This window comes from Physella acuta, unplaced genomic scaffold, assembly GCF_028476545.2.
Source record: "Physella acuta isolate Inbredline_101_S28 unplaced genomic scaffold, ASM2847654v3 ptg001044l, whole genome shotgun sequence".
In the NCBI taxonomy this organism is placed as follows: domain Eukaryota; kingdom Metazoa; phylum Mollusca; class Gastropoda; family Physidae; genus Physella; species Physella acuta.
In genome coordinates, this window is record NW_026732561.1 from 349022 (window position 1) to 371729 (window position 22708).

At 31.7% G+C, this 22708-nt stretch overlaps 1 protein-coding gene across 2 annotated transcripts; it reads right to left on the bottom strand.

Annotated features, from left to right (window-relative positions):
* Window positions 1-677: 677 nt before the first annotated feature.
* Window positions 678-20097, bottom strand: LOC131954967 (32 kDa beta-galactoside-binding lectin-like). Of its 2 annotated transcripts, none has more exons than XM_059318826.1 (8): window positions 19974-20097; window positions 19338-19454; window positions 13548-13639; window positions 8597-8798; window positions 8047-8157; window positions 2505-2581; window positions 1930-2134; window positions 678-1480 (listed from the first exon to the last, which is right to left on the bottom strand). In XM_059318826.1, the coding sequence occupies exons 2-8, from the start codon at window positions 19449-19451 to the stop codon at window positions 1367-1369; spliced, it is 915 nt and encodes a 304-aa protein (XP_059174809.1). In that variant the 5' UTR covers window positions 19452-19454; window positions 19974-20097; the 3' UTR covers window positions 678-1366. The 2 variants fall into 2 exon arrangements, with proteins under 2 accessions (XP_059174809.1, XP_059174808.1); XM_059318825.1 differs by having other exon boundaries at window positions 19946-20097.
* Between the last annotated feature and the right edge of the window lie 2611 nt (window positions 20098-22708).

Sequence of the window (22708 nt, forward strand, 5' to 3'; positions counted from 1 at the left end):
CAGAAAAGCAGCTAACTGTAAACTACAGAAAAGCAGCTAACTGAAAATGCATATTCCACCTGTTTAATGGCCAAATAAATATTTTAAGAATTTTTTCTTTAATTTTTTTAAGCCCGGAGTTTTTGTTCAAATTTTACCGGAACTAGTTTTTTCCGCTCCATTATTTTCTAAACACCTCTGCGGTAAAAAGGCTATTTTTTTTTTACGTTTTAACTTAAAACCCAGACATAACTGAGATAATAATTTGTAAATTTTAAGTAATTATTTTCTTATTGAAGAAAGTTAATTACTTCGTTTTTAAGGAAAAAGAAAATTGTTTTGGTAGATAACACAACTACGTCCAATTTCTTTCACGAATCATTATTTGAATTAGTATTACAATATGTACGTTAATTTTGGTTAGTTTTATCAAGCAGTCGCTTAAACGTTTATATGCGGCAACCGAATAGGACTCCGCAGTGTTAAAAAAGAAGTTTTACTAGTGACTTTCCAAAACATTTCTATAAATACATCTACCCAGCAGAAAAACATTATTCGGTCAGTCAATTGTCAATATAACAGCATTATGTATGTCAACTGTCAGTATCTTGTCGTTTGGTCTGTCACTTGTCAGTATCTTGTCGTTTGGTCTGTCACTTGTCAGTATCTTGTCATTTGGTCAGTCAATTGTCAGTATCTTGTCATTTGGTCAGTCAATTGTCAGTATCTTGTCATTTGGTCTGTCAAATGTCACTATCTTGTCATTCGGTCTGTCGATTGTCAGTATCTTGTCATTCGGTCTGTCAAATGTCACTATCTTGTCATTCGGTCAGTCGATTGTCACTATCTTGTCATTCGGTCAGTCGATTGTCAGTATCTTGTCATTCGGTCAGTCGATTGTCAGTATCTTGTCATTTGGTCAGTCGATTGTCAGTATCTTGTCATTTGGTCTGTCACTTGTCCGTATCTTGTCATTTGGTCAGTCGATTGTCAGTATCTTGTCATTTGGTCAGTCGATTGTCAGTATCTTGTCATTTGGTCATTCGATTGTCAGTATCTTGTCATTTGGTCAGTCGATTGTCAGTATCTTGTCATTCGGCCTGTCAAATGTCAGTATCTTGTCATTTGGTCTGTCAATTGTCAGTATCTTGTCATTTGGTCTGTCAATTGTCAGTATCTTGTCATTTGGTCTGTCAATTGTCAGTATCTTGTCATTTGGTCTGTCAATTGTCAGTATCTTGTCATTTGGTCTGTCGATTGTCAGTATCTTGTCATTTGGTCTGTCAATTGTCAGTATCTTGTCATTTGGTCTGTCAATTGTCAGTATCTTGTCATTTGGTCAGTCGATTGTCAGTATCTTGTCATTTGGTCAGTCGATTGAGATGGTTCACGTGGTGTGCAGTGTGGAGACGGTCATTTGGCTCCAGACAAGTTTTTCCTCTGTGCAACCGCTTACAGACGACTGCTTGTACTTGAATTCATCTGCATCTCCTACAGTCATCTAAGGGAAAAAAAAAGCTTTTAAGCTTCCCCAAAAAAAAAAAAAAAAAAAAAAAAACACAAACACACATGAAAACAAATCAATTAACCCATATTCTGCTAGCGATTTGCGATTTGCGGATTGTGCTTCTGATTGTGCTTCTGATTCTGATTCTGATTCTGATTGTGACTGCGACAGCGACTGTGATTGCGACTGCCACTGTCACTGTCACTGTGTACTTACATGTGTACTTTGGCAATTTATTGTTTGTGGATGTTAATTTCAACTACGCGCATAGGTTTATATTCGAGTGTTTGCTCAGGATTACGTTTGACTTTTAAAACATATTTTTATTGGTTTAGGCTTTTGATAGTTTTCATTTTAAATATGATGATTTTAATTAAAATGTACTTAGTGAATCTCGGTTCAGATTGATACTAGTGCGTTTTCTTAACGCACTGCACATGTACCTCAATATCCGTGGTACTGTACATAATCCTCATTGTGAAAGCCGTGTTGACTGTGAAGGGAAAAACGCAGCAGCATTCGTACTCAGTGTCCCAAACGCCGCTGATGCGTTTGGTGACGAGGACTTCATTCTCATCTCCTTCGAAGTTAAACAAGGCCTCAAGCTGCATGGTGACGTCGTACCGGCACTCGATCGTAAAGGTAAACCTAAACAAAACATGGTCGGTTATCACAAACTTAGTTAAACCTAAACAAAACATGGTCGCCTATCACAAACTTAGTTAAACCTAAACAAAACATGGTCGCCTATCACAAACTTAGTTAAACCTAAACAAAACATGGTCGGCTATCACAAACTTAGTTAAACCTAAACAAATCTTGGGTCGCTATAACAAACTTAGTTAACCCTAAACAAAACCTGGGTTGCTATAACAAACGTAGATGAAACCAAACAAATTTTAAGACGGACAAACATAACAATATACAGTTGAGAAATAGACGAATGAACAAAATTGGTGAAGGACACACGAAATACAAACGGAATATACGGCATCTAGTTGGACAGAAAATCTTTTACCTCTCAGCACTTGTGGGTGTGGCTTGTAAAATGATATATTGTCCGTGTGCTGATCTTGGAATAACAATGTTTGAATTCTGTTTAAAAGAAGAATAATATAGAAAGTCGTTGCACCTATATCTGCAAACTGCCACTAAATATATATGTACATGTCCACGTAGAAAAGATATATGCATAGAAAAACATACATATTTTGAAAAAAAAACAGAAAACGCAAACACAATGCAAACGCAAAAACAAATGCAAACACAAAAAAAACGCTTACGCATATTAAACACAACTTAAATATCAATCCACGCTAATTATAATATTCCAGCAATAATGCACTCGTACACGTCCGCGGAATTTGCATTAACATTTTTTTTTATTAGTGTGAGTTGAGTTTCTTTTTAAATTACTGGCAAAATTATAAAAGATTTTAATTAATTAGTTTTTTCGACCCTTAAAATGTATCCATTTTTTCAAGAAATCCGAGCAAAAATATTTGACATTGATCCGTTCAATATATTTTAGCAATGTGCGTTTTTTTTTATATTTCTTCGGGTTATGCAAAAAGCGTAAAAACAGTGTAAAAAGTGTCATGTATACATAAATTTTAGGTCGATATATAAATAATCCCTTCTGTATTTCTTTTAATAAGACAATGCGATGTAAATTTAAAGCACCGCATTGTTCGAGGATTACTTTTATTGTTCCAAAATCTATAGCGATGACGGAATGATTGAAACACTACCACCAGCGTTATATTATCTACTAGCTGCATACCCGTGCTCCGGTGGTAAATCTTTTTTTAAATGTAACAACTTGGGAACAGAAATAAACGAACACAAAAAAAAAACCACAATACAACCATAACACAACCACAACACAACCACATCACAACCACAACACAACCACAAAACAACACAACACAACCACAACACAATCACAACAAAACCACCACACAACCACAACACAACCACAACACAACCATAACACAACCACAACACAACCACAACCACAACACATCCACAACACAGCCACAACACAACCACAACCATAACACAACCACAACAGAACCACAACGCAAGCACAACCACAACACAACTACAACACAACCACATCAAAAACCACAACACAACCACAACAAAACCACAACACAACCAAAACACAACCAAAACACAACCACAACACAACCACAACACAATCACAACACAACCATAACACAGCCACAACACAACCACAACACAACCACAACACAACCACAACACAACCACAACCACAACCACAACACAACCACAACCATAACACAACCACAACCATAACAAAACCACAACACAACCACAACACAACCACAACCACAAAACAACCACAACACAACCACAACACAACCACAACACAACCACAACACAACCACAACCACAACCACAACACAACCACAATCACAACACAACCATCACACAACCACAACACAACCACAACACAACCATAACACAGCCACAACACAACCACAACACAACCACAACACAACCACAACCACAACACAACCACAACACAGCCACAACACAACCACAACCATAACACAACCACAATCATAACAAAACCACAACACAACCACAACACAACCACAACACAACCACAACACAACCAGAACACAACACAATCACAACACAACCACCACACAAGCACAACACAACCACAACACAACCACAACACAACCACAACACATCCACAACCACAACACAGCCACAACACAACCACAACCATAACACAACCGCAACACAACCACAACACAACCACAACACAACCACAACACAACCACAACACAACCACAACACAACCACAATACATCCACAACACAACCACAACCACATTACAACCACAACACAGCCACAATACAACCACCACACAATCACAACACAACAACAACACAACCCCAATACAACCACAACACAACCATAACACAACCACAAGACAACCACAACCACAACACAGTCACAACACAACCATAACACAACCACAACACAACCACAACACAACCACAATACAACCACAACACAACCACAACACAACCACAACACAACCACAAATCAAACACAGCACAACCACAACACAACCACAACACAACCACCACACAACCACAACCACAACACAACCACAACACAACACAACCACAACACAATCACAACACAACCACCACACAACCACAACACAACCACAACACAACCACAACACAACCCCAATACAACCACAACACAACCACAACCACATTACAACCACAACACAGCCACAATACAACCACCACACAACCACAACACAACAACAACACACCCCCAATACAACCACAACACAACCACAACCACAAGACAACCACAACCACAACACAGTCACAACACAACCATAACACAACCACAACACAACCACAATACAACCACAACACAACCACAACACAACCACAAAACAAACACAGCACAACCACAACACAGCCACAACACAACCACAGCACAACCACAACATTAGAATCACCACCGAACAACAAGCTTTCCTAGGCGTCCGCGCCTAAAGAGAGCCTTTCCAGCATAAAAAAGTCACATAAATAAAACCTACTCCATAATTTACAATAAAACAATGCGATGCAAAATAAATGTACGGCAAGTGGTGTTTACTGTTATGGTTCATTGGTAATGTAATTTGAATCACCAACGAAAAACACGCTTTTTATACTATAATTCTAAAATTTCACCATCTGTTAACACCGAAAAACAAAAAACAAAAAATAGTGATTTTGAGGGAGCATAGACTAATTAGAAAATAATAATAATTTATATAAATAATCTTAAAAATTTTCTATTTTAATTATGAACCTTAACATATAATAATCAATGCGGTAGTAATCAAAAAATTAACTTAAATTATTGATTAAATAAATTTATTTTTAAATTACCTCCTTGCAAAAATTACAAAAAATAATTGAATTAATTAGTTGTTTTCTACCTACTGTTATGAGAATGTATCCAATTTTTCTAGGAATATAAACGAAAATGATATTTGACATTGATCTATTTAATATATTTTAGCAATGTGCGTGTATTTAATATTTTCTTTACGTAATGCTAAAGAGTAAAAACAGTGGCAAATATAAAATAACTTTATGTCGTTATATAAACAATTCCTACTCTAACACTTATAATAAGACACTGCGATGCACTGAAAAGCGCTGCATGGTGCTATGTTTACTATTATGGCTCCAAAATCTGTAGCGATGACGGAAGGACTGACACACTACCAGCCCGCTTATATTACAGATTATAATAGTTTCGCTGTCTGTGTATGTATCTATCTGTGTATCTGTCTGTCTGTCCGTCCGTCCACCCATCCACCCACCCACCCATCCGTCCACCCGTCCACCCGTCCATCCGTCCACTCTACTCTTTAGAGGGCTAAGCTTTTAATTTAAACAATTTAAACTGGTTGTGGCTAATTCTGTAATTCACATCTCATGATTGAATTTTAAAAAGTACTTAAATAGTAGTAGATCTAGTACTTTTTAATTTTAAAAAGACTTTGCTATTAAAATTAAATAACATTGCCACAGACTCCTGTTATTTCTTTATCAATTATTATTTTTACTGTACCTATATTATTTATTATTATTTATGCAAAATTTATAGCTAAACATCCCCAAACACACATTAGTAGTTACTCTTTCTAACATTTCATTTTGTTCTTATTTCAGAATGGTCCGCAATTATTAACGAATAACTTCGGCCTATGACAGATGTGAGCGGAATTCAGGAGGAAGAAATTGAGACTTTCTCCTCACCCAGGGAAAAGAGTTTTTTTTTTACACATTTTTAAATACATGGATTTTTAAATGTTCATAATGTGTGTGGAATTGCCCCACTTGCCATGTTTTTGTAATAAAAGTGAAATATTTAAAGATTGTATTTTTGTATTTATCTCTGTATTTGTTTGCTATTATATAAGTAATGCATGTCTAGTTATACCCTCAATATTATATTGTGGTAGTGTTAATTTTTTACAATTTTTTTTAGAAAAGTAGTGTATGGAATTATCCCGGGTTACCATAGTGTTTACTAATTATTATTTTTATCCGACAACAGTTGAGATGCCGTTCCTAAATTCTCTATACGTTTATTTCTATCTTTCGGTTTGCGGACAAGGAGGGAGATTTTAAAATCGTTCATTCAGTGCGATTTGGCTCCAAGGGCTAAACTTTGAGCACAATGCCTTTATGTTTGGATTAAAGTTGTGTTTATGTTATGCGTATGCGTTTGTGTTTGCTTTTGTACTTTTTGCGTTTGCATTTGTGTTTTGAGTTTGTATTGTGTTTGTGTTTGTTTTTCTTTTGTGTTTGTGTTTGTGTTTGTTTGTTGCGTTTGTATTTGTGTTTTGTTTGTGTTTTTTTAGTTTGCGTTTGCATTTGTGCTTGCATTGTGTTTGTGTTTGCGCTTTCTTTAGTGTTTGTGTTTTGTTTTATTGTGTGTTTGTGTTTGCGTTGTGTTTGTGTTTAGTTTTGTTCTGTTCTGTTCCGAAATTGGTAAATTAAAAAAAATATTCACCGTGGCGGAGCACGGGTATGCAGCTAGTATATATATATATATAAATAAATATATATATATATATATATATATATATATATATATATATATATATATATATATATATATATATATATATATATATATAAATATATATATATATATATATAACCTATATATAATTCTTAATAAATATAATACCATTGAAATAAAAATGTTAGTTTAAAAACTGGGAAATTTTGTAAATTGTATTTTTTTGCCTTTACGCCTCAAAAGGTTGCCGACACCTGCCTTAGACCCTCTTGTGTGTAAACAAATCAAAGGTTTAATATGAAAAATTTATAAAGTTTGTACAAAAGTATTAACATTCATATTTCATGCAAATATTAACTTTATCACAAAGAGAAATAATATTTCTGTAATCATAATTTTTCAAAATTCGATAAACTAATTTCAATTTAAAACTCACGGGAAATGTCATCTGTAAGAGGAAAATAATGGTTTTTTTACTAAATTAGAGATAAATAATTTTGAAATTAAGTTTAGTTATACAAATACGATATCTAAATTGAAGAGCCCAGTGCTAAAAGTACTTAAGTCACATTTTTGTGAAAATCAAACCAAGCATTGATCGTTATTCCTCTAGTTTAACTTTATCTTATAAACAAATAGTGATACTGAAGAATGTATTTAATTTGCTCTTCCAAACAAACAAATAATATAAAAACGTAATGTTTCATAGTAAATTTTAATCTTTGAACTCATTTTTCTCAAAATGTTGTTTTTGTGACTTAAGTACTTTTAGCACTAAGGTCTTCAATTAAAAAAGAAACTCTATGGTAACGTCTGATTAGGTCATAAAATCTAGGATAGGAAATCTAGAACTCGTTTAAAAAGTGCCAACAGTTGAAATCTATGTAATAGGCATACATAATATACAAATGAGTACATTTAACTTCATAACTTAACTATGGTTTTCTACTAAATGTATAAACACTTACAGAATACAGGATCGAAGTCACAACTGCATTATCACGAATGGAGATAAATTGGATGTTGTCGAAGGTAATGGGGTTTATAAAATCATACACTAATCTCTGCTTGTTGTAAATCTGTGGATATGTTATATGTTTAGTTATTTTGTGTTGGGTATAATTTGGTTGGTAGTGTAATAAAAATTACGTTATTATTCTAAACTATTTATGATAACGTTTGTTACTCAACTAAATCATCTTGTATGCGATTAATTTTGTGTGGGAATATTTTGTTTCATTCAAAATGAGATAAGGTGAGATTTGTTGGCTGATATTTTGTTAAAGATCCTGTGCAGGGACCAAGCAGGAAATTAGTCGATAGCATTTGTAGACTTGATCTTTATTCTAGTGACTGTGCAACTGACCAATTACTCGCTTCATTCTATAATGCTATCTCAGTGATATACATGCGTTTTAAAACCTTATTCGACTATATTATGAACATGAGATAAAAATTTCTTACTTTGACAGTCTGTGTTGTGATACGAATGTGACAAGATCTAGTCATCAGACTTACCCTGATCTTGTTGCTGTGAATGATGAACTTGATGGTGAAAGTCTGTCCTTTGGTCACAGGGCTCGAGCCCACGTTAATTTCGCGGTTCCACTTCCCAGCTGTCTTAGAGCTGACCATCATTTGGTTTGTGTTCAGTCGGAATGATACGTGGATTGGAACATGGTTGTTGCATCTGTTGGTATCGCATAGCTCCAAAGTCGTCCTAGAACCAAAAAACTTAAATATGAGGGCTGCAGTTAAATACAGTAACATCAAAGTAGAATGACTAAATTGTTGTGAATGCATCCATCCACATTTAACGACAAAGAATCCCATTGTTTACCGTAAGAAAAAAAAGTTGAAGCTTATATCGCAAATGATATCAAACCTCGTGGAACACGAATCATCAGAGATATGAAATCAGACCTGGAGGTCAGAGGCGTCACAAGGGGGTGCGAGGGTGAGGACCGCAGCGGTTAACACCACTGATTGGGGTGGCACCATGGACAACAAATGCAAAAATGTACTTAAAATGGGATGTTTTTGTAATTTATTCAGAGTTCCATGCACTTTTAAGTACGCGTTTCCACATTCAAATGACGGGAAAGGGGGGGGGGGGGTAATTAAAGAAATTAGGTTAGTTTAAAGACAAATATTCTTTCTCAAGTTTGTTAGATGAATAATAATAGCTACACGCATCTTTTTGTAATAAATCTATTCGTTTAAGACCACTCCTGATAAAATTGAAGTCGGGGATGGGGGACAAGGACAAAAAAACATTTGTAAGTACAGTTTTACACCCTCTTACACCATGATAAAATTACTAATTTTGGCATCCTTAACCCAGACGACTAAACGGGCAGAGAAAATTAGAGATAGAAAATTAGTGAAAATGCACGTTTTCTCAAGTAAGAAGTAATTTATTTTAACTTTAGAGAAAACTTGTTAAAAAACTATATATATATATATATATATATATATATATATATATATATATATATATATATATATATATATATATATATATATATATATATATATATATATATATATATATATATATATATATATATATATATATATATATATATATATATATATATATATATATATATATATATATATATATATATATATATATATATATATATATATATATATATATATATATATATATATATATATATATATATATATATATATATATATATATATATATATATATATATAAAATTAGCATACATTGATAAAGTGCGATATGGTAGGTAAAGCCAAGATATTTTAAAACTGCCTTTTACTAATATTATACACTGAACATACTGATAACCAATTGTTATTTGTGATCAATCACAGTTTAGAAACCGCTCTTAAATTGCCTTTTATGTTTACTTCTATCTTTCCGTGTGCGGATAAGCTTGAGGTGTTATAATGATTTACTAAATTGAATCAGACGCTTCCTTCGGCGCCCCAGCAAGTTGTGATTTGCGCCCCGGTCTATTCTGTGAGCATACGTTCGTTTTAAACGTTGCAATAGACTATGAATAAGAAGTGTTACTATCGTCCTTCACTAAATTGAATTCAGGGCGTCCTCAGGCGCCTTAACAGACTGCTAAATCGTGCCCAGGTCCTTCCATTGAGCGCTATGGCACCTAATTTCAGTTTAAACTGTGCGACAGGCTATGGATAAGATAAGGTATTTAAGTCGCTTACTATGATGAATCGAGTGCGATTCGGCGCCTCGGGCTATAACGTGAGCATCATGCTTTTATATGCATTCAAATTTGTGTTTATGTTGTGCGTTATTGTTTGCGTATACATTTATATTTGTGTTTGCATTTGTATTTGCGTTCGCGTTTGTGTTTGTGTTTCTTTTGGTTTTTGTGTTTGCGTTAGCGCTTGCGTTTGTGTTTGTGTTTGCGTTTGTGTTTTTGTTGTGGTTGGTTGTGGCTATGGTTAATTCAAAAGGTAATATAATTCACAAAGCCGGGCTGTGCCGGATATATGCTGCTTAACACACTCGTCATGGTCCTTTACTGGTTGTTTTTTCACAGAGGCCAGTGCAGCTCCTGGCCGGGATGGCTAGTATTTTATAAACGAAGCTTGACAATGCAGCATGGGTTCCCGTGCTCTTTTTGTCCTGACTTTTTAAAAATTTGTTATTAACTTAAATTAATTCTGTTCAGAAGCAATGTCACTCTACACTATGTGTTTTAAAAAAAATCATATGTAAAAGAAGAAATTGATAATTTCCTTTGCTTAGTACACACATGTTTAAAGGAGCGTTATGAACACCTCTATTAGACTAGCCATAGGTACCCGTTACACGGTCAATTCTGGTGACCTATAGCTCTCTTCTCTTTACAAATAGGCTACTAGGTTTTTCTTTTAGAATTACTTTTTCAATTTCGTTTGGAGGTGAAAGGCGAAGAAACGGTGGAGATGTCTGAAGAAAATGTATATTTCTAAGGAAAGTGAGTAATGAAATGAATTGTAATTCAGCTTTTTAAAAAGTCTTTATCGGAAAATTAGGAAAAGAAACATTTTATTGATCAAGAGCATTGGAATGAAACATTGTTAAGATTATGAAAAAGAAGGGGTTTTGTTTTATGTAGGGCCTACTGTCTATGTTTAGACTTGTTTAAAATAGCATAGACTACAAATACCTATTAGAAAACTTACAACCATATTATACACAGTATTAGTTAACACAATACCATATTAAATGCACTCGCTGATTAAGAGGCTTAAAAGATTTCGTTGAAAACCCGGCTGTTCAATTGTAGTTATGTTGTTTTTGTCTTTTAAAAATACCAATTTCGGCTGAGCATGGATCTGACCACACTATCCCTTCATATACTGAAAAGACAGAAACAGGTGATCTCTACTTCACTCTCCCCGTGTCCTCCCAAGTCCTGATATACAACTTTATCATTCACATATAAAAAAAAATTGAAAAAAAAAAAGATTGACTTGATGGGTTTCAAACTCGTACCACCCATATGGTATCAATTACACTATCATCTCAGCTATTTAGGCACATTAGAAATCACGGAGGATAAAAGATGTAGGCCTACTTAAGAAACTTACGCGAATATGCCATATTCTTTCAGATTAAATTAAATACAAAGATGTCTATAAAATAATTGAGGCCTCAAATAGTTTAGTATAAAAATTTATTTTTGGAATATATTCTAGAACTAAATAGAATCTGACTAGTTTTTCCGTAGATCTCTAGATCTAGAATCTCTAGATCTAGAATCCTAGTAAATTTTATAAGTTTAGGCCGAGAAAATTGTATTGTATACATTTCATAGCGAACGTAGATTCTTTAGATCTAAATCAAATTTGAATGAAATAGTTCCTTTCTTTATATTCTGAAATCGGAAGATGATGCCACTAGTTTTGTTTTCTTTCCTTAGTGTAAACATTTGTGACGTGATTGTTAATCGCGTTCTTGCCACAACTATCAACACTTTTCCGGTTACATAATTAAAATGTATTTATACATTCGAATATGCCTTTATTTTTTATTTTACTTCTTTAAATAAAATTCTGTTTATACATTTAAAACATCTACCATACTTTTTCCAACTAAAGTCCGTATCAAGTTCTCCATATATCGCTGAAGATACTAATATGATAGATTGTGAACATATTTTGCGGACAGAGAGACACAGAGAGAGAGAGAGAGAGAGAGAGAGAGAGAGAATTGCGCACATGGGCTTTTATATAATAGGACTAGATAAAGAAGAACTCTAAGTCATGATAGTGGCTTGAGCGGTTGCACATCTTTCACACTACATTGAATATTATTCTAGGCAGCAGAGCAGTTTAGTTACTGTAGAGCATAGACTGCTGTAGTAGCTATGTTTTTTTTTTGTTTTTACTACCAAAACGTTTTGGAATTTTAAAAAATAATTTTTGTTTGATTTTAAACCCCATAAGCATCCCTTCTCGCATTGCGGGGTCTGGCGGCATCGTAGTTTCGCCAATGTGACGGTAAAACCGTTAGGCTAGCTCTATTTTATTCTTCCACCACCCTCTACCTGCTCTATTACTCCCCGCCCCTCTCTACTGCTACGTACATCCATATATTTCGTCCCCCTCACAGGCCCCTCTCTAGTTGGCTAGATTGTCCACGTGACACACCGCCAATGTTTTAGTGAATATAAGGGGATGCAACAAAGACATCTCGCACTCTTCCAGCACTGAGCTCAGCTGGTGGTGTCACACGCGGCGTTGGGGCCGTCGGCCCGACCTCCACGTGTTTTCTCTGGGTTTGGTTTTACTAATTATTTCTTACTTTTACTTAACTTTACTTTTTATATGCATATTTGATTAACAGTGTAACAAGGAGTTTTAATAAATCTAATATATAAATATTATCTTGCTGTCATGTATTTTTACATAAACACTTTACATTGTTACTTTACATTGTGACAGTCGATAACTTACCTGAATTACTTTACTTAACTTTACACTGCCCGTGCCTTAGCACACAGGGCATTTAAATACTTATTTGATGTAAACTATTCCTGCCTGTGACGTAATTCCACGTGGCAGTTGAGTAGACATTTACCTACATTTTGTACTACTTTTATCCTGCACGTGTGTCAGCCACGGAGCAGTAGATATTATACACAGCCTCATTCTATTTTACTACAGGCTGTAAACTTTGGGCATTGAATTGACCCTTAGTCATCAGACCTTTATGATATTACCTCTAGTAAAACTATACTAGAATCTATATTCCCGGTAAAGAAGCGGCACAGACCCTCTTACCGGTTGAATACCAGCCTTTTACTGATTATCACAATTCATACGGTACCAATATTATTACACTTTTTATTTCTTATTACCGTTAACAGCCAAGCCGGGCTAATTTAATTTGTGGCTGCCTACAAAAAGTCTACCGTCGCACCGAAATGTCCACAAATCAAGGACTCAAATCTGTTGGAAAACAAACTTTTACCTTGTTCCTCTAGAAGGGAGGCTTCCATCAATAATAATCTCTTTACCATCGTAAATCGTATACCGAATTTGGCCGTAGTAAGGTAAGCGATACTGTGAATGTGTAACAAATTTGACATTTTAGGTACTGTTAAAAATGTGTGATTGCTTATAATATTTTTGCTACCTTGGAACAGTGTATAGAGGAAGTATTGAAATGGAGCAAACATCGCTATTAGGAAAAACAAAGCTAAGGCTAAAGCTAAGGCTATGCCGTTCTTTCGTTCGTTCGTTCGGTAGTTCAATACTTCGGTATTTCGTTACTTCATTAGTTAGTTCGTTAGTTCGTTATTTTGTTATTTCAGTATCTCATTAGTTCGTTCGATCGTTAGTTCGTTCAATACAATCGTACAATCGTACAACCGTACCATTGTACAACCGTACAATTATACAATAATACAACTATACAATTATACAATTATACAATTATACAGTCAATCATACAACTAATCATACAATTATATGATACAATCATACAATCGTACAATCGTACAATTGTTCAATCCTTCAATAGTTAAATCATTTATTTGTTTTTTATTGCTTGATTGATTGATTGATTCATTCATTCATTGATAAATAGATTAATATATTAATATATTAATATATTAATAGATTAATAGATTAATAGATAAATCTATTAATCTATTAATCTATTAATCTATTAATCTATTAATCTATTAATCTATTAATCTATTAATCTTTTAATCTATTAATCTATTAATCTTTTAATCTATTAATCTATTAATCTATTAATCTATTAATCTATTAATCTATTAATCTATTAATCTATTAATATATTAATCTATTAATCTATTAATCTATTAATCTATTAATCTATTAATCTATTAATCTATTAATCTATTAATCTTTTAATCTATTAATCTATTAATCTATTAATCTATTAATCTATTAATCTATTAATCTATAAATCTATTAATCTATTAATCTATTAATCTATTAATTTATTAATCTATTAATCTATTAATCTATTAATCTATTAATCTATTAATCTATTAATCTATTAATCTATCAATCTATTAATCTATGAATCTATGAATCTATGAATCTATGAATCTATGAATCTATGAATCTATGAATCTATTAATCTATTAATCTATTAATCTATTAATCTATTAATCTATTAATCTATTAATCTATTAATCTATTAATCTATTAATCTATTAATCTATTAATCTATTAATCTATTAATCTATTAATCTATTAATCTATTAATCTATTAATCTATTAATCTATTAATCTATTAATCTATTAATCTATTAATCTATTAATCTATTAATCTATTAATCTATTAATCTATTAATCTATTAATCTATTAATCTATTAATCTATTAATCTATTAATCTATTAATCTATTAATCTATTAATCTATTAATCTATCAATCTATTAATCTATGAATCTATGAATCTATGAATCTATGAATCTATGAATCTATGAATCTATGAATCTATTAATCTATTAATCTATTAATCTATTAATCTATTAATCTATTAATCTATTAATCTATTAATCTATTAATCTATTAATCTATTAATCTATTAATCTATTAATCTATTAATCTATTAATCTATTAATCTATTAATCTATTAATCTATTAATCTATTAATCTATTAATCTATTAATCTATTAATCTATTAATCTATTAATCTATTAATCTATTAATCTATTAATCTATTAATCTATTAATCTATTAATCTATTAATCTATTAATCTATTAATCTATTAATCTATTAATCTATTAATCTATTAATCTATTAATCTATTAATCTATTAATCTATTAATCTATTAATCTATTAATCTATTAATCTATTAATCTATTAATCTATTAATCTATTAATCTATTAATCTATTAATCTATTAATCTATTAATCTATTAATCTATTAATCTATTAATCTATTAATCTATTAATCTATTAATCTATTAATCTATTAATCTATTAATCTATTAATCTATTAATCTATTAATCTATTAATCTATTAATCTATTAATCTATTAATCTATTAATCTATTAATCTATTAATCTATTAATCTATTAATCTATTAATCTATTAATCTATTAATCTATTAATCTATTAATCTATTAATCTATTAATCTATTAATCTATTAATCTATTAATCTATTAATCTATTAATCTATTAATCTATTAATCTATTAATCTATTAATCTATTAATCTATTAATCTATTAATCTATTAATCTATTAATCTATTAATCTATTAATCTATTAATCTATTAATCTATTAATCTATTAATCTATTAATCTATTAATCTATTAATCTATTAATCTATTAATCTATTAATCTATTAATCTATTAATCTATTAATCTATTAATCTATTAATCTATCAATCTATCAATCTATCAATCTATCAATCTATCAATCTATCAATCTATCAATCTATCAATCTATCAATCTATCAATCTATCAATCTATCAATCTATCAATCTATCAATCTATCAATCTATCAATCTATCAATCTATCAATCTATCAATCTATCAATCTATCAATCTATCAATCTATCAATCTATCAATCTATCAATCTATCAATCTATCAATCTATCAATCTATCAATCTATCAATCTATCAATCTATCAATCTATCAATCTATCAATCTATCAATCTATCAATCTATCAATCTATCAATCTATCAATCTATCAATCTATCAATCTATCAATCTATCAATCTATCAATCTATCAATCTATCAATCTATCAATCTATCAATCTATCAATCTATCAATCTATCAATCTATCAATCTATGAATCTATGAATCTATGAATCTATCAATCTATCAATCTATGAATCTATTAATCTATGAATCTATGAATCTATGAATCTATTAATCTATTAATCTATTAATCTATTAATCTATTAATCTATTAATCTATTAATCTATTAATCTATTAATCTATTAATCTATTAATCTATTAATCTATTAATCTATTAATCTATTAATCTATTAATCTATTAATCTATTAATCTATTAATCTATTAATCTATTAATCTATTAATCTATTAATCTATTAATCTATTAATCTATTAATCTATTAATCTATTAATCTATTAATCTATTAATCTATTAATCTATTAATCTATTAATCTATTAATCTATTAATCTATTAATCTTTTAATCTAGATTAATAGATTAATAGATTAATAGATTAATAGATAAATAGATTAATAGATGAATAGATGAATAGATGAATAGATGAATTGATGAATTGATGAATTGATGAATTGATGAATTGATGAATTGATGAATTGATGAATTGATGAATTGATGAATTGATGAATTGATGAATTGATGCATTGATGCATCGATGCATTGATTCATTGATGAATTGATGAATTGATTAATAGATCAATAGATCAATAGATCAATAGATCAATAGATCAATAGATCAATAGATCAATAGATCAATAGATCAATAGATCAATAGATCAATAGATCAATAGATCAATAGATCAATAGATCAATAGATCAATAGATCAATAGATCAATAGATCAATAGATCAATAGATCAATAGATCAATAGATCAATAGATCAATAGATCAATAGATCAATAGATCAATAGATCAATAGATCAATAGATCAATAGATCAATAGATCAATAGATCAATAGATCAATAGATCAATAGATCAATAGATCAATAGATCAATAGATCAATAGATCAATAGATCAATAGATCAATAGATCAATAGATCAATAGATCAATAGATCAATAGATCAATAGATCAATAGATCAATAGATCAATAGATCAATAGATCAATAGATCAATAGATCAATAGATCAATAGATCAATAGATCAATAGATCAATAGATCAATAGATCAATAGATCAATAGATCAATAGATCAATAGATCAATAGATCAATAGATCAATAGATCAATAGATCAATAGATCAATAGATCAATAGATCAATAGATCAATCCATCAATCCATCAATAGATCAATAGATCAATAGATCAATCGATCAATCCATCAATAGATCAATAGATCAATAGATCAATAGATCAATAGATCAATAGATCAATAGATCAATAGATCAATAGATCAATAGATCAATAGATCAATAGATCAATAGATCAATAGATCAATAGATCAATAGATCAATAGATCAATAGATCAATAGATCAATAGATCAATAGATCAATAGATCAATAGATCAATAGATCAATAGATCAATAGATCAATAGATCAATAGATCAATAGATCAATAGATCAATAGATCAATAGATCAATAGATCAATAGATCAATAGATCAATAGATCAATAGATCAATAGATCAATAGATCAATAGATCAATAGATCAATAGATCAATAGATCAATAGATCAATAGATCAATAGATCAATACATCAATACATCAATACATCAATAGATCAATAGATCAATAGATCAATAGATCAATAGATCAATAGATCAATAGATCAATAGATCAATAGATCAATAGATCAATAGATCAATAGATCAATAGATCAATAGATCAATAGATCAATAGATCAATAGATCAATAGATCAATAGATCAATAGATCAATAGATCAATAGATCAATAGATCAATAGATCAATAGATCAATAGATCAATAGATCAATAGATCAATAGATCAATAGATCAATAGATCAATAGATCAATAGATCAATAGGTCAATAGATCAATAGATCAATAGATCAATAGATCAATAGATTAATAGATTAATAGATTAATAGATTAATAGATTAATAGATTAATAGATTAATAGATTAATAGATTAATAGATTAATAGATCAATAGATCTATAGATCAATAGATCAATAGATCAATACATCAATACATCAATAGATCAATACATCAATACATCAATAGATCAATAGATCAATAGATAAATAGATAAATAGATAAATAGATAAATCGATTAATTGATTAATCGGTTAATCGGTTAATCGGTTAATCGGTTAATCGGTTAATCGGTTAATCGGTTAATCGGTTAATCGGTTAATCGGTTAATCGGTTAATCGGTTAATCGATTAATCGATTAATCGGTTAATCGGTTAATCGATAAATCGATTAATCGATTAATCGATTAATTGATTAATTGATTAATTGATTAATTGGTTAATTGGTTAATTGGATAATTGGTTAGTTGGTTAATTGGTTAATTGTTTAATTGGTTAATTGGTTAATTGGTTAATTGATTAATTGATTAATTGATTAATTGATTAATTGATTAATTGATTAATTGATTAATTGATTAATTGATTAATTGATTAATTGATTATTTGATTATTTGATTATTTGATTATTTGATTATTTGATTAATTGATTATTTGATTATTTGATTCATTGATTTATTGATTCTTTGATTCGTTGATTATTTGATTATTTGATTATTTGATTATTTGATTACTTGATAAATTGGGTTTTTATTTTTTTATTTATTGATTTATTGATTTATCGGTTTATTGATTTATCGATTTATCGATTTATTGATTTTATGATTTATTTTATGATTTTATTGATTTATTGTTTATATATATATATATATATATATATATATATATATATATATATATATATATATATATATATACATTAATTAATTAACTTTTTTAAAAAATGTATGATTTCTTTTTTTTCTTCTTTTTTTCTGTATTTAAAAAAAATATTAATGTTTTATGCGTGTATGTGCATTCTTGTTTTCTTCACTGTTTTGTTAAAGATTCTTCAAGATTTCAAAGACAGACTTACCACAGAAGTTGGTGTAAAACTGCGCTTGTAGTTGTGATGGTAGGTGATGTTGTCACCTTTAACCAACAAAAAGCTGGCCAGAAAAGATAGCAAAGTCTGCAGTCCCAACAGCATGATCTGACACACAAGATGCGAACATACATTAAAGTTTACCCGCGTTGAGAATGTTCCAGAAATATTAGTGAACTGGTTTATTAGTGTGAGTCCTAACCTTCCCCCCCCCCCCTCCCCTCCCTCCTTTCACACACACACAAACCGACCTGTTTGTCGGCCAAATTTTGGGAAACTTCTAGTGTGATGGGAGCGGCTAGAATGGTCTTTTGAAATAAGTGTCGGCTAGGATAGTTATGTAAATAGTGAAAAACTGAAAAATGTGAGTAAACGACACTGTGTGTCTGACGGACAAGAGTTCAACTGTCGCTCGCACCACGGCCAAACAAGTTAAGTCACTTCTAGATCCAGCTATCCTTACATAACCTATAAAGGTACATATCAGTATGTAGGCATTCCCTACTGAATCTAATGCGGGAGGGGAATTCGGAAACGACAGTCTCGAGGGTCAGTTTGCCATGCACCAAATATATATATAAAAAAAACAAATATGTTACCTTGCTAAACAAATTTGTTGTCACGTACCTACACTGCTATGTTAAAACACCTTCAAACTTTTTGAATAGTTGTGGTTTCGATTTAAAAGCAACTTCTGACAGGCAGCTCACCACACAAAGTTGGGACACGCAAAAGGAAAAATGGCGGTCGGAAGGTTAGCTAACACTTGCCTGGGGCCTGTACACGTGTCATTTAACTGGCGGATTAAAAGGTTACCGTTCATAAGTGGAGCTCAAGCAAGAATTTTGTATGGTAATCGTATAGGCTACGTGTGCACAAAAATGCAAATTTTAGGTTTTAGACTTAAGATATTTTGTTTTTTACTGTTTAAGTACTCACGCAATAGATGTACGCACTAGTGTAATAGTATTGTGTGCACATAGGAGTTATAGACTTCATTGGTTTAAATATTTAGAATCTTGTATTAGAAAATGGTTACATGACCTCATGATAAATGGTCTCAGACAAAATATCATAGAACAATAAATGATCTCAAGTACTAATGATATCATCGGCAAACGATCTCAGATAAAAATAACTTTTGATTATTTGTCCTTTTGATCATTTGTCCTTTTGACCATTTGTCCTTTTGATCATTTGTCCTTTTGATCATTTGTCCTTTTGATAATTTGTCCTTTTGATAATTTGTCCTTTTGATCATTTGTCCTTTTGATCATTTGTCCTTTTGATCATTTGTCCTTTTGATCATTTGTCCTTTTGATCATTTTTCCTGAGATAATTTGTCTTGTCAGCGTGGAAGATACATAAAATGTTTTAAGGAGATTTTGCCCGTCCCCCCACGCACACACAACAGAGGCGTAGCGAAGGGGTGTTGGGGTGCGGACCGCACCGGGTGACACCATTTAGGAGGGTGACACCTAGGCAAAAAAGCAAAATATATAGAGAAAAATGATAATTCCACTTAATCTAGTTATTAATTCGAGTGTTAAATAGTGTTTTAAGAGGTGCAAATCGAAAGTTTGAGCGCGGGGGGGGGGTGCAAATCGAAAGATTGAGGGGGTGCAAACTTTGTCCCCGGGAAGGGTCGCTACGACTCTAGGGGTGACACACCACTTCTTCTTCTTCTTCGTTTTTAATTATTAGTGTTGAAGGGGATCGAGATTTATCTGCCAGTGGGTTTGAAATCGAGACTTTGTTCGAATTTATCAACCCTGAGCTTTTTGCCTACTCGACCACGCCTCCAACACAATTAAGCGTTACGTGTCAATTGGTTATGCGCCATTGAGGCCATTGACTCCGATTTCAGCCTGCTTTTTTCTTTTTGGATTTGCTTCCATAGCCTTTGTCCAACCAAGAACAAACTACAAGGCAGCAGTTGTTTAATTTTGGAGTTGTCTCTCCTAGAAGAGTGGCTGTCCCCAGCCCACGAGCCTCATCTGCCCGAGGGTTCGAACTCGAGACTTTTCGGTTTAGCAACCCTGAGCTTTACCGACTCGACCACGCCGACCCCCGACACACCACTGACACACAAACATGTATCTCACGTAATGGTACTATATATCGTTCAATACTTAATTACATAAGACGCCTAAGATCTGTTTGCTCGAGTTTCAAAAATCAATAAGTAATTTTCTACAGCTTGATTCATCTAATCTTTGCGCCGTCTGTTATAAGTTTTCTTAATCTTAAAGGTTCTTTTACCTCTTCGTCGTCTTTCATCAACCCCTTTCAACCTTACTCTCGTGTGATGTGATCATAGGTCTAACTCTTCAACGACAGACCCCTCATGTTCTGTTTAACTGAACCACCAACACCACAGACCCCTCATGTTCTGTTTAACTGAACCACCAACACCACAGACCCCTTATGTTCTGTCTAACTCTACCACCAACACCACAGACCCCTCATGTTCTGTCTAACTCTATCACCAACACCACAGACCCCTTATGTTCTGTCTAACTCTACCACCAACACCACAGACCCCTTATGTTCTGTCTAACTCTACCACCAACACCACAGACCCCTCATGTTCTGTTTAACTGAACCACCAACACCACAGACCCCTGATGTTCTGTCTAACTCTACCACTAACACCACAGACCTCTTATGTTCTGTCTAACTCTACCACCTACACCACAGACCCCTCATGTTCTGTCTAACTGAACCAACAAACAACATATCAAGTCGTCCACTTGATACACATTGTGATTTCCATCAGATCAAACTGTCTGTTTTTTTTTAACTACCTCTTTTCTTTTGTTCTGGAAATTCCACATTAGTGCCTGTCAGTAAATACGTCCATGTCTTGTGCCACTAATCACTTTTTTAGATCTGTATTTGAAACTCTAATTTGGTTTTAACTCTATTTTCACCTGATGAGTGTTTGTGTTTGTGTATGTTTTTCACCTGATTCATTATTAATAGGTATTGCTAAACTTTCTTTTGATGACAATGTATCGCAATCTCGGAGTGAACCTAGTCTACTAAGATTATTTCTACTAAGATTATTTCTACTACGATTATTTCTACTAAGATTATTTCTCCTAAGATTATTTCTACTAAGATTATTTTGACTAAGATTATTTCTACTAAGATTATTTCTACTAGGATGATTAAACTATCAACTTTAACCCCACCTGTCCCATTTCAGCAGGTATGCAATCTGATCAAATTTGTTTTATTTTCACAAATGGACATTTTATTTAAAATTTTAAAATACACATACAGTACGAAATCATTTACTAAGGACATTGCAGTTTTCAAATCTTATCAATTGAAATTAAAAATTCGTTATCAATTTT

Coding starts and splice junctions, on each gene's coding strand:
- LOC131954967 (XM_059318826.1), bottom strand. CDS start 19,451: ATGCTGTTGGGACTGCAGACTTTGCTATCTTTTCTGGCCAGCTTTTTG. Junction 2,135..2,504: donor ACACCCACAAGTGCTGAGAG/GTAAAAGATTTT, acceptor TGTTTTGTTTAG/GTTTACCTTTACGATCGAGT. Junction 1,481..1,929: donor ACAGTACCACGGATATTGAG/GTACATGTGCAG, acceptor TTTTTCCCTTAG/ATGACTGTAGGAGATGCAGA.